This window comes from Rhipicephalus sanguineus, chromosome 5, assembly GCF_013339695.2.
Source record: "Rhipicephalus sanguineus isolate Rsan-2018 chromosome 5, BIME_Rsan_1.4, whole genome shotgun sequence".
Classification (NCBI taxonomy): domain Eukaryota; kingdom Metazoa; phylum Arthropoda; class Arachnida; order Ixodida; family Ixodidae; genus Rhipicephalus; species Rhipicephalus sanguineus.
This window is the reverse complement of record NC_051180.1, coordinates 42,917,346-42,929,980: the sequence shown is the minus strand read 5'-3', so window position 1 is coordinate 42,929,980 and position 12,635 is coordinate 42,917,346. Positions and strand designations below refer to the sequence as shown.

The window sequence follows — 12,635 nt, the reverse complement described above, 5'->3', positions numbered from 1 at the left end:
TTATGCTGTTATAAAACGTTCAGTATAGTTATGTATCCAATGTCGCCTTTCCTTAGTGCTATTCTTTATTACTAGTCACTCCCCTATATATGTATTAGTTCTAACAGTTTTGTTTTTGCTCTTTTTCTTCTTCCTTAGTAGCGCGACTTAATCAGGTGCTTTGCATTTGTCATTGGAGTTTTTGCTAGAATAATGCGTGGTGTTTTGAGAATGCCGGAATTACATCGCAATGCATTGTTTTCACCCCTACAATGTGTTAGTGCTCACTTCTTTGCCATGAGATAAATCCATCTCAGTAATGTCGCACAAGGTTTGCTAGGCATGCACTAGTCGCTGTATGCAAAATATCTTCTATTTTCCATAACTTTATTCGTTTGCCTTGCTATCTTCAGTGACAGACATGAGGGAAGAAAACACGAAGCCGCGAAGAGCTTTGGGTAATCACGTTAGCGTAAGCGTAACTACACGAAGAAACCAGAACATCTCAAGAGAGCATGGCGGATAAGAAATTCCTTCGGCTTTCTCAAAGCCTTCTCCCGTCGAAAAAAAAAAAAGGAACAGCAGCTTCTCATATGCTGACCCGCACAGCCTCAATCCAAACAATGGCGCTTCCTGACAGTGTGACATGTGCCCTGCCCTTCTGAGACTTTATTTACCCTTGATGGGAGCTCCAACGGGGTCCCCAAAGCTTGTTTCTGACCGAGGCCTTCCTTATCACAACGTTCGGCCCGGCAGCGGGGACACCCAAATTGCCCAGCTCGCCCCAGGCTAATCTCGGATTAACGGAGCACTTTGATGCATCCATTAGCCTCCCTTCTCCGCTATAAGTACCAGCTATCTGCTCAGAAAGGCGCATGCTCTCCTTTCGACAGCCCCAAATGAAAGAAGTCCCGCGGTTGTTCTGCCTTTAGATAGCATAGCAAGACCGTCAGCAGTGGATTGTAAGTGTCGTTAAACTGATTTTGGCTTCTCTGCTGACAGCAGAAGTGTCACATGAATACCGCCTTTGTTTTCTTTTAATGAAAACAAAGATTCAAGGTATATGCACTCAATGCGAAGCAATGATTCGGTCAACTGGGGTGGATTGAGCCTTACACGTCTAGTGGTGGCGAATGTTATTGTGTTTACTTTCATACGCAGTGCGTCATATATCATCTACTGTTCACGTAGGAACAATGTGGCGACAAAGGTCGCCACTTTGTTCTTACAGAATTTTTAGGTTCAAGTCCTAACACTGCCATGAACTTTGATGCAGAGGTTGTCAGTTCCACCTGAAGGAATGTAAATTGATAGTGGCATTGCAGTGAAAGCGTCTTCGAACACTAACGGGATTTGAAGGGCGCCAGTGGCGTTCAGTCGGCTTTCCTCGCTAATAAGCTTTTGGAACAGAGTGTGGTATTGGGCTAGTTGGTTTTGCACGATTAAAAAAAACTGCGCTACGGTTACAGGAACAGAACCTTGTCGTGTCTACTGAGTAACGTGTATCCTCCCTAACTTCTTTTGTCCCTGTAACAGTAGCGCATTTCTTTTATCAAGTTTTTGGAAACAATGTCTTCCAACACGATGCACAACATTTAAGCTTACATGGTTATGCACTAGTGACTAATTATTTATTAGAAATATAAATTATTTTTTATTTTGATTAATCACCAAGTCGAGATTGGCGCAAGAAAATCTCGAGGTTGCGCGAAGCGGCTGCTAACGAATGAGCGCTAGAGTGGTGCTTGTATCTTGTACCTCCTTTATTTATTTGTCAAGCTCCTCGCGCGTTAATTGGGACACTGCGTGTACACGTTCTAGGTCCACATATATATCTCCCGGCCTCCAGCAGTCGCATTCTGAAGCGATGGCTCTCGGCGACAGTGGCGACGTGTAGAATATCGCGTGTCTAACGACTGAAGCTACTGCTTATCCACCTTTCCTCAACTAGCCAATCAGCACGCATTGAAAGCGGTATTATGGCGATATCTACAGCTCAGAATACGGCCCCTGTTCTGCAGGCAAGCGAGCAGTCAAGCCAGAGCCGTTACTGAAGGAGAATAGAAAAACGTTTGTTTTGAAGGTGGAATATTAGGAGCTGTCTCGCCAGGTTCTTAGGCTGGGTCAAAGTCCCGCGCCATAAGCGTAACCTTAGTTCCAGAGGCGACCGCTACAGGCGCAGCTCGCGCGAAAGAGAAGTCTCCTTCCTCTTGTTCGTCGAGTGCCTTGGTGATAGTATTAACGCAGGCAAAATCATATATAGCATAGCCAACTGTAACATGCGCACGCTCCCGCGAAAGAGATGTTCTTCCTCTTTCTTCGAGAGGCTTCATGATGATAATAACGCAGGCAAAACCACATATAGCATAGCCAACTGTAGCATGCGGCGCTCGCTCCACTCCGGCAGTGCCCTTCGATAATAATAACATGAACGAAGAGGAAAGGCGGCGGAGCGGAGGGCTCACAAGGCAGCAGTGCGGGCTCGCCGCCAAGACCCTGCGGTGAGAGCTCGCGAGGCCGCAGAGAGACGTCAGCGTTGTGTGAACGCCGAGATACAAGCCCGTACCTCGAAGAGGTACGGGCGCGGGATGCAACGGCCAAGCGGCGAAAGCGGTCGCTACCTGAAGGCGCTTCAAGCGCGATTTCCTCTACCACACGTTCGGCCCCAGCTGCAAGATCTGCGGCGCTTGTGGTTCGGCAACAACCTGACCGCAGTCGCTACTATAACAACAGTGTGACGTCTTTATATGACAGTAGAGGAATTGTACTGGAGCATTCACGGTTTAGCCAATTATCTGCGAGCCAGCTCCTCAATCATCATTCACTTCGTGGATATGGCGTGATTTTTTTTTTTGTGGTTCGCTTTTTCCACTTTTTTTAATGAGACACCTTATTGCAGCTGTTTTCTTTGCATGTTAGAGTGGCGCATGCATTCTGATGTAGCACTCATCTTAATACCTAGTGTTGATGGGTCTCTCACAGTCATGATTCATGACAAGTCACCGTAGAGTAACGGGGTCGCCCTGGTTTCTTTAAGTAAACGGTGTTTTGGGCAGGTTAAGGAAAATAACCTGTGTTCCATAGCGCAAATTAAGATACATGAAGAGCGATGGTCCTGCTGTGCTTCGTTTCTTTAGCAACTTTTTTTTTAACTTTCTCGCTTATTCCGAATGACATCATGTGAAGGTGTTCGTTTTGGCCGGTTCTTTTCCCTTGCAAAACATCACAGAAGTTCCAGTGACAGGCGTAAGCAAAATTAGTTTTTTTTTTGTCTCATATAAGTTCGTGGTATTCGTTTTGGCGTAAAAGCGTAGATGCGCTTGGACGAATTTCCCCTGGGAGCCTGCTACGAGCTGTGATTATCCCGCCTGCACTTTTATAAAGAAGTCGGAAGCAGTAGAAAGAGGAGGCAGGGTGGTTCTTGATTACTATACTCTAATATTTTGCCCTGTATTTCAGTTATACCGATGTTTAGGGAGGAAAGTACGAAATGCGTTAAAAAACGTTTTTTTTTTTTCTGTGAGATAACCTTATGTTTAAGCACTTTCTTCTAGGTTTCCTTGCAAATGAAAGCGAAATCGCCATTTTCTCCTCAAACGCGCTCGCAGCACTGCATTTTGTACAACTAATACATGTCGTGTAACGTTCTTTGTTGCTGTTTTTGCATCACCGCGGCTACTTCTCAGCAGAAGCTGGTGTGAGTATAGCAAGCTGAAGCCTACTATACAACGAAACTTGTCAGTACATACGACCATACAGACGCGCACTAACACCCTTGCGCAGAGCTAGATGGAAGATTATGAAGAAAAATACGTTGTAAGCCTCTATTTAATTAATTAAAGAAGATAACAATAGTAGTTCTTACTAGAGCATCGTAGCGACCAATCGACAAACAAGAAAAGCAAACACTCGAGACGCTACAAGGTCTTGCTAACTATTAAGTACGAAGCATTTCTCAGCGAACCTATGGCACTTTGAACGTTTCTATCTATCTATCTATCTATCTATCTATCTATCTATCTATCTATCTATCTATCTATCTATCTATCTATCTATCTATCTATCTATCTATCTATCTATCTATCTATCTATCTATCTATCTATCTATCTATCTATCTATCTATCTATCTATCTATCTATCTATCTATCTATCTATCTATCTATCTATCTATCTATCTATCTATCTATCTATCTATCTATCTATCTATCTATCTATCTATCTATCTATCTATCTATCTATCTATCTATCTATCTATCTATGTAGCCGCCTACGTCATCTTTGTGCTCTCATGATCGCCTTCTTAACTTGGTGTAGACCAAAATTGGCATGGGAGGGTAAGAGGATTTGACGAATACGACTGTCGCGTCATAACACGAATAACGTGAAACTCCTGTCGTGTACGTCGTAAAGCCCTTTCCTCCAGACACGTGTGACACATACCCGTTTACCAAGGGCCGCGGTGTACGGGTATGCGCCACAGGTGATTGCCAGTGTATATCTACCCAGGAACGGCGAGAACAGAATCTGGTCCTTTAAATGCGAGAGCGTTAAGAAAAACTGACAGCGGCAGCGTTGACCCGACGAATGGAAACAATATAAATAAGGATCCCAGCAGGAATTGAACCCAAGCATTCTGCGTGGCAATCGCTACTCTTCCACAGAGCCACGCCAATTCTATAAACCCGTTTGGAAAAACAGCCTATGTAGGCGTAATGTTGGTGCAACGTCAATTGTGGTTGTGTTGCTGACTATCTAATTTTACAAGAAAGAAATAAACACTACATATGTACTTCTACGATACAGGCGTCATATCAGATTAACGTATGTGGTTCAAGTGTTGACTCCGCTTTTATAGCAGCCTAATAAACATTCCTATGACTCACATTCCTATAAACATTCCTATGATTCAGCAAGCTATATTGAAGCATTGCTCGACCCCGGAGGAATACATTAACGAATGTTACTTATGATATTCACATGTTTGCTCCATAAAGTGCACTTAATTTCGGTAATACTGACGTATGTATTCTAACGGGAGGGCTGACGTTACGTCGCACCGTATTACCCTTTAAACGCCAGTGTTGTCGACGTGCCCGGTAAGCCCACGATGTGCACAAAGCTACTACACTTACAAAAACACGTCGATTCACCTCGTAACGCTTGGCTCAAGGCCATAAAACACAGCATAGAAGTGCTCGCTGACTGCTTCGCATGAAACCGATTCCCACAACGCGTGAGATCTGCCGAATGTTTTTATGCTAGCTTTCTCCGGTTGATAGAATGGGCCCCTATATAATGCAACAACAACGAAAAAGTAACCTCTTTCATTTTAGTTTAAAAGAGGCTTATCCTGTTCATTTTATTCCTTTAAACGAATCGTCATAACGAAGATCTTTGATGTGTTTGTTAGAAGAATGCCGGCCCTTGGTAGATTGGGGTGCTTCGACACTGCTGAACGGTTCACTTTGCTAAAGTACCGCTAATTTCTGGAAGTGCGGAGCCGCAGGTACATGGTGCAAGGGAAAGAATTCCCTGTACTTGCAGGATGCCTTTATCCTCTTAGGCGTGATCCGCTTTAGATTGCACCCCCGTATTTCGTATGAGCTTTCAAGGCATCGAATTGTGACCGTCCGACGGGCGTACCAGGCGACGGACAGGGAAGAGTTAACGAGCTCTCGGAAAAGCGCGCTGAGACACGAATTAGAGCCTCCCCGATGCCCCCTCCTTCCTTTCTAATCTCACTCCACCTTCCTTATCGAATGACTGCAACTGGTGTAAGCAGAACGGGACGAGCAACCTGGTGCTCATTACATGAAGCAGAATTCTTGCAGCACCAACTGATCACAGGAAGACCAGAGGTACGCAGAATAGCAATGGGAGCATCCACCCTTCCTTTTAGCATCTCTCGAAGAGGAAAGGGAGAGCCGGCCGAGCTGCAAACATCAGCATAAGAAACCCAGCAACGGCTGGATTTTCTGCTTCGCGCCACCGGTTTCTCGGGGTTAATCTCGTTAAGGCCTCCTCACTTTTTCTGATGGGGTCGGCCCTTTGCGAATGCAGCTTTTGGGATACCAATCCCAAGGCCATATATCATGGAACCTGGCGCGTAACGCGAGTGGGGTCATACTTCATCTTAGTGACATAGTCAAGCAGGCATTGCTTCCTGCAAAGCTTCATTTTGTTTTTTTACAGATTTATAATTGGAAGGATTATTGGTCAATATACTTTACGCAGCATAGTTTTGTGCGAGCACCTGTTGCTCCACGTCTTTAATTGGCATTTCCCTCTCCAGTGTAGAGTAGAAAGCTATATATTTATCCTAGCTAACCTCCTTATCTTTGTTTTTTTTTTCAATTTTTCGTATCGTAGCAGAGAAGAATGGGGTGGGAAACATCCGCAAGTAACCTCCGCGTAAACTCCTATAAGTAATCTAGGTAATATACAACAACAAGCTTGCTTACATAATTTTATTATATGAATAACGATTGAATCATTGGTAACTAACTTTGTTCCCAAGATCATCACATCTGATTGCCGCAAACTTGTTCTCATTCGTTTCAGAAAGCCAAGGCAAATACATGATCATCACCTCGGTGCTTGGAACTCTCATGATTATTGTATGCCTCGCTTCATTCTTTGTTTACAGGTAAGGAGAAATTTTGCCAGATTTGCTTGCACTCTATGGCAAGTTTCATTTTAATGTGATCGATGCTTTTTTTCTGGTTTAAAATCATCGATAAAGAAACGTGTAACGACCAGTTCGAGCAAAATTTGAGCTTTTACTTTCAATGCGTAGCCTATTTGTAAACGATCTGCATTTCCTGGTGTATTCAGGCAGTGCTCAGAATTGATCCAGTTATTCAACAACGTCACGCAGTGGTCGCAGCGAGTGCAATTGTATGCGATTTGTTAACCATCTGAGCATGTGTTAAATAAGGAATGCCTTCATTATAATGAATGTGTCGTCTTTATTGTTGCGAATCTGCTTGACTGTATTACAATTATTAATTGTATTTCTACTCCTGTATTGGCCCTCCTATAGAGTGAACAGTATCAATAAATGAACAGTCAGTAACGGCACTTGTAATGCACCATGAACACGAGGGACAATAGACGAATACCCATTCCTGCGCCATTATAAGCTACAAAACATTATTATTTTGGGATATCCTGAAAAGTATCTCATACATCACTTTGATGTCAGGCAGTCACGTAAAAATTTACACCAGGATACGACAGGCTTCTTCCTTTACGTTGCACTCTGGATGTCTAGAAATTTTCTTACTAATATATTTTTATTGAAAGCACGCACTACATTCTATAGCATAGATAAAAAATATTTCAAGATAATGGAGCATTTGCTAGAATATGTTTGTTATCGCACCATAGGCCGTAACTACACAATCAGTCGGCCGTCTTGTAACATTTCAAGAGATCATGTCGAATATTTTGTTTGCATAACGCGTTTGTTCTCTTCGAAATATTGCAGGCATTTTAAGTTGGAAGCGGAACTTGCATCTATGACATGGAAGATTCGTTGGGAAGATATTAATCAAACACTCTCCAACAAGCATGGGGGCTTCGGATCGAGAATCAGCTTGGGAAAAACGGGTGTAAGTAGCGTTAAGAGCTAGAGTAGCGCACATTTCTTGAATGTTATATTACTGTGCTTTCGAGCTTATAAGTGCTGCAATACTTCTTTGCAGACTAGTCGGTTCATATTTGTAAACTCGACTTGCTGCGCAACCAGCAGGAAAGAAGGAGGGAGACAATAAAGAGCCTGTCTCCCTTCTTCTTTCCTGCTGGTTGCGCAGCAAGTCGAGTTTATAAGTGCCTTTTTTGTTTCACAAACGCTGCCGCAGAAAGGCTTCACCTAACACTTTCACGCAGCAGACAGCAATATTCTACTCTGGCCGCATAACACCATTAGCGTTCGCTCAACTATCTGTGTGTCAAATTAAAATATTAAATTGATTCTCGTTAAATATAATAATTGAGTATTCCCGTTTCTTTTTTCTGCAGTAGCTCACAGGTTGCATTTTGCATCGTTTTTACACTGATGCCATGTCTAATTTTTTGTAATAATTCTTCTTTCACTGCACTTTTACAATACAGTTATTTTTCGAAGACTTTAACCTCTGAGGTTATTTAAATAATACAGCCAGAAATTTATTGGCCTCCAGAGACCTATAGGTTGAAGAATGAGAGATTGTAGAGAAATTTCATGTTTTATAAGAGGATAAGAGGACTACCAGATGAATAGGCATTTTAGCGTTTTACTCGACCTAAGCAAGTTGCTGCTCATGCAAATTCATTCATTTCTATGTCGAATGACCTGTGAAAATTCCAATTTTGATCAGCGCCGACATGAACAAGCGTCTAGCGTTTAGTGCATACTTAGTGAACTTTCCTCTTTCAGCATTGGTCAATATTAAAATTATTAATGCATCTCTGTTCAAGACACTATTTGCACTCCTCCTAAGGAGAAAACGAATATTTTAATGGAAAAGTTACATGTAAAGAGTCAACTTCAGCAATATCCGCGAGCATGTTTCGTAGTGAAAAACATAAATGCTTATGTTGTGCAGAGCAGCACGTCGTCAGAAACCCTGGCACTGCGAAACGACAGACAGATGTTCATCCGTACTGCCTATTACAAGGTAAGCGTAAGATTTTTTTCTTTTGTTAAGAATGCTAATGTTAAGCAAAATTCACATAATAATTACCCAGTACATTGACACTTCAACGCAAACTCTTTAATAAGCTCGCATGGTGAAAATTCATTATTGAACGCGTGATACTGGATACGGTTTTGCAATGTACTTGCGTTCGCACCAGACGCATCAGAATATTTATTTATTTGGTTTGGATACACATAAAATGCAAAGGCACAGAGTAAATAGGGAAGGAACAGGCTCAGAATGAGTGATAACACGCTGATCAGTTCACAGAAATATAAACGTTTTTTCACTGCCCAAATGTAATTCTTGACCATCGCATTAGTGACACGCGACAAAAAGAAGACACTTGTGTTCATGGGGAAAAAAACTTATTTACAATGTGCAGTCAAACAATGCCTATGTTTTATTTATTGAAGCTGCGTTGTTTTTCGCAGGACACTCTCGTGGCAATTAAGCCATTGAACAAGGCGAGGATAGACATCACTAGATCCCTTCTTCTGGAGCTGAAATACGTAAGTGCTGGTGGATGGCGTTATATAGAAAAAAGTCGAAGAAAATTTTTTATTCAATCTCACGGACGGATTCTTTCCGGCTTTTAGCTACTACTTTTCGTTTCTTTCTTTTCTTTCTTTTTTTTTCTTCCGAGAGAGAATCCTTAGCCATTAAAAGGATGCGTCTGGAGCCAGCGAGCGGATTTACGTAAGCTGTCCCCATTTCTCGCTCGCTGCTTAAAGTACGCGCGCGGGAGGCCTCCTTTTCTTTTTTTGTAGGATTTCGTTGCGTAATACCCAAGCTAACTTTATTCAAATGCTAACTGCTGGAAAGAATGGAATTGCCCACCAACCGTTCTCTGAAAAGAATGAAAAGAAAGAAACCAGCGCGAAGAACTTAGCGCTTTAGTTTTGCGCGTCTGGGCGGGGTTTGCACTCAGGTCCAAACTGATACGGCTCTTTTTTACTGCCCGGAAACGCGAGCTGGGAGCTTCTAACTAACGGAAGTTATCCTTCCGCTTTTCGCGAGGCTTGCGCAAAGGTTCTTTTTTCTCGCTATATTTAATTTAATAACGGGTCTGCGGCCAACTTGATAAGTGAATCAAACTTTTTTTTCATTGCATGTGATAGCCTATCTGGCGTGCCTTGGAAATAGAACACCAAAGCTTTTGCTTCCGTGTGCGTGTGCGTGGGCTGTGCAAATGCTTATTTGAGCTCGGCTTTTAAACACGTGGAACTGAAAAATGAGACTTTTTTAACGATTACAGCACAGTTCTTATCGTGTGTTGTTCCACTTGCTCGGATAGGGCGCGGAGTACTTGGTTTTAGGACCGGAAACGCGCAGGACTTCCCCGTCCTTGCTATAGCACTCTAGGCTAAGGATATTGCTTTGTTCTTACACGACTACCGCCAGCTTTTTGGCATTCGCATTCTCTCGAAATTCGGGCTTTAGTCCATGGATGTATTATCATCACGCAACATAAGCAAGCATTGTCGTCATGCAACGTAGATGAGCGCAGGGATTTGTCGCCTCATCCATAAACTAAGCACTCCGTCATTTATTATAGAAGTTCGCGCTTTCGGCCTTCTTCCCTCTCTCCTCAGTCGTGGCCTGTTTGCAAGCGTCTTCAATAGAGAATTCAAAGAAATTCATTATACGATTTATTTCAAGACTTTGATGAGAATTTCCAACATAGGCATGCATCATTCAGTGGGGTGAAGCCTACATTCAGAGTGAACATTCAGCTACTGGAATCGAGGCTAAACAGTTATATCACGCATGCAATGTTGTTGTTTTGCACAGCACAACCGGGTCCTTTGAAAAGCCTAGACTTGTAGCAAAGGGGAGCAAGAAAACTAACGTTCATTAAGTGGCGCGCCTTACGACACTAAATATTTCGAGGCTAGCTTTCGGCGTTGTGTACGTCCATCGCGTACAATAATCCATTAATAAGAGAAGTGACAGTGTGTCTTATTCTGACAACGACTTGCGCAGAGACGAGCTACAAATAATCTGGGTTGTATTGATTCTGTATTCCCGACGTCGGCATTACTGATTTACTAACTTTAGCCACTGTAGCAGCTTTACTTACCTACTGCTATGTGATCGCATTTTTGTTCTATCAACATTCACAGTCGCTGCTGTGCGGGCACAGCAGTTAGCGCGGGTCTTATTTCGAGGCGGGAACTGAAGCAGCACTCAAGAACACTTCTAGTTGATCGGTTTCGCTCGGTCTGCGTTACACGAAAAAAAAGAAGGGTGTTTTTTTTTTCGCTGTCTGACTACCCGAGGGCGTAATTGCCTTTCTCGATGACATCGTAGGAATGCTTGCTCTGGAGCAACCCGCTCTGAGTCAGACGATGAGAAGACTGAACCGTAAGCGTGGTTAGCGAAATTTAAGCGCGGAGCTTCACCCTACGAGCATACAGCTCGCGAAAGTGAATAGGGGTACGGGTATGTAGTTGACATGTACAAAGAAAAAGACCCATGCAGTGAGTGGCACACTGTCGATAGGAGCTGCTGGTCCGAGATAGTGGAGGCGACACGCACCGTGCGGCCTTTGATGCGATCGATCGATGCCAAAGGTATCTCGGATCTCAATTTTCGTGCTGCGGCTGCGAGCAGGAGTCTTCAGATTGAGTCCGGCATCGGGTGGGTGAGCGGGCGGCTGGCTTCACTTTGTATGGAGATGGCGTGATGCCGTCGGAGGAGATGCGGCGCTGGAAGATGGGTTACGGGTCTCTTGCGCCGAGAACTGGAGAGTGAGAGCGGGGAAGGGAAAGTAACGGGCGAGCGTCGACGAGGTATTGACTGTATCGAGAACAAAGAACAACTAAATCAGCACAAAGGAAAACAGAAGCCTTTGGGCAGAGTATAAGGGCACGAACCAATCGCTAGGTTCCGTATAGCAACGGCCATAAATGGAAATTACTCGTTTGTCGATCTCACGGCCGGTGCTCAGTGGGAAGCCTCTGGAGGCACCCTGATTGCGTCGGTGTCGTTCGCTCCGGCCAACCAGCGCCGTTTTTGTCTTCGTCGTGGGGCTCACCTTCGGTATACAGAAGCCGGTGACCACTTCGATCTCGTTTCGCATCGACGTCTCCATTCTGTTTGCTGCGATTTTTTTTTCTCTTTGTCGAAATCACGGCCCTCCCGGGGGGCACCGAATCTAAGGCGCAATTGGATGTATCAGTACCTAGAAGGCCTGATTTGTTCCAGTTATCTGATCAAGGTGTGTTCCTTATCATTTCTTTAACAGGGATTTACGTAGACAGTTTTCTTCGCTGGAAAAAGAATTCTGAACTGTAGCGCAAAGGAGCACACGGACGGCGACAGATCAAGACGGGACACAGCTATATAGCGCTGTGTTCGCCGTCCGTGTGCTCCTTTGCGCTACTGTTCAGAATTATGCAGTACCAACGATCCATTCAGTCTGTCCCTTTGAGAAAAGCTTTCTCTGATACAGACAGGCAACCTGTATTGGAAATATCCTCACCTTTTGCTTCGTTGGTTGGTTGGTTCATTCGTTTCCTTGCTTCCTTTGTTGCTTCACATCGCCCTATTCCTGCAAGCTGTTTGTACCTGTCGAATGAAACCTATTTACTGGGATTATACAATCACTTGATGTTAGATTCCAGGTAAACAAGCTCTATCTTTGCGAGGTAAATGCTTTTTTTTTCTTGTCACACCTAGTTGCGCTTCTGCTACCAAGAATGTCAAATTTCGCATATGTATGAATGAATCATTCTTGAAAGACAAGGCATAGAAAGTTTTTTTTCCTGGTTCGCACAGTATATATGACATTCTCCAACGTGCATTCTTAAAGCACAGACAGAATTCTCTCTGTGCCTATATGCCATACTGTATGACAGTTTCTAAGAAGTTTTGTGATGGAGTGCCTGTTTCCTTTCTTTTTTTAAGGTAAAGCGAACATTGAGAGTCCATGGACATGTATTTATAACCATACAGATTGATTTACCTTA

General features: G+C 43.5%; 1 protein-coding gene across 1 annotated transcript in view; it reads left to right on the top strand.

Annotated features, from left to right (window-relative positions):
• The window catches only part of LOC119393555 (atrial natriuretic peptide receptor 1), a 215,530-nt gene that overhangs the window by 132,522 nt on the left and 70,373 nt on the right, over positions 1-12,635 (top strand). The window contains exons 7-10 of the mRNA XM_037660647.2: positions 6,542-6,626; positions 7,470-7,593; positions 8,569-8,640; positions 9,096-9,173. Coding sequence (XP_037516575.1) covers positions 6,542-6,626; positions 7,470-7,593; positions 8,569-8,640; positions 9,096-9,173 — 359 coding nt within the window. The remainder of the gene's footprint in view (positions 1-6,541; positions 6,627-7,469; positions 7,594-8,568; positions 8,641-9,095; positions 9,174-12,635) is intronic.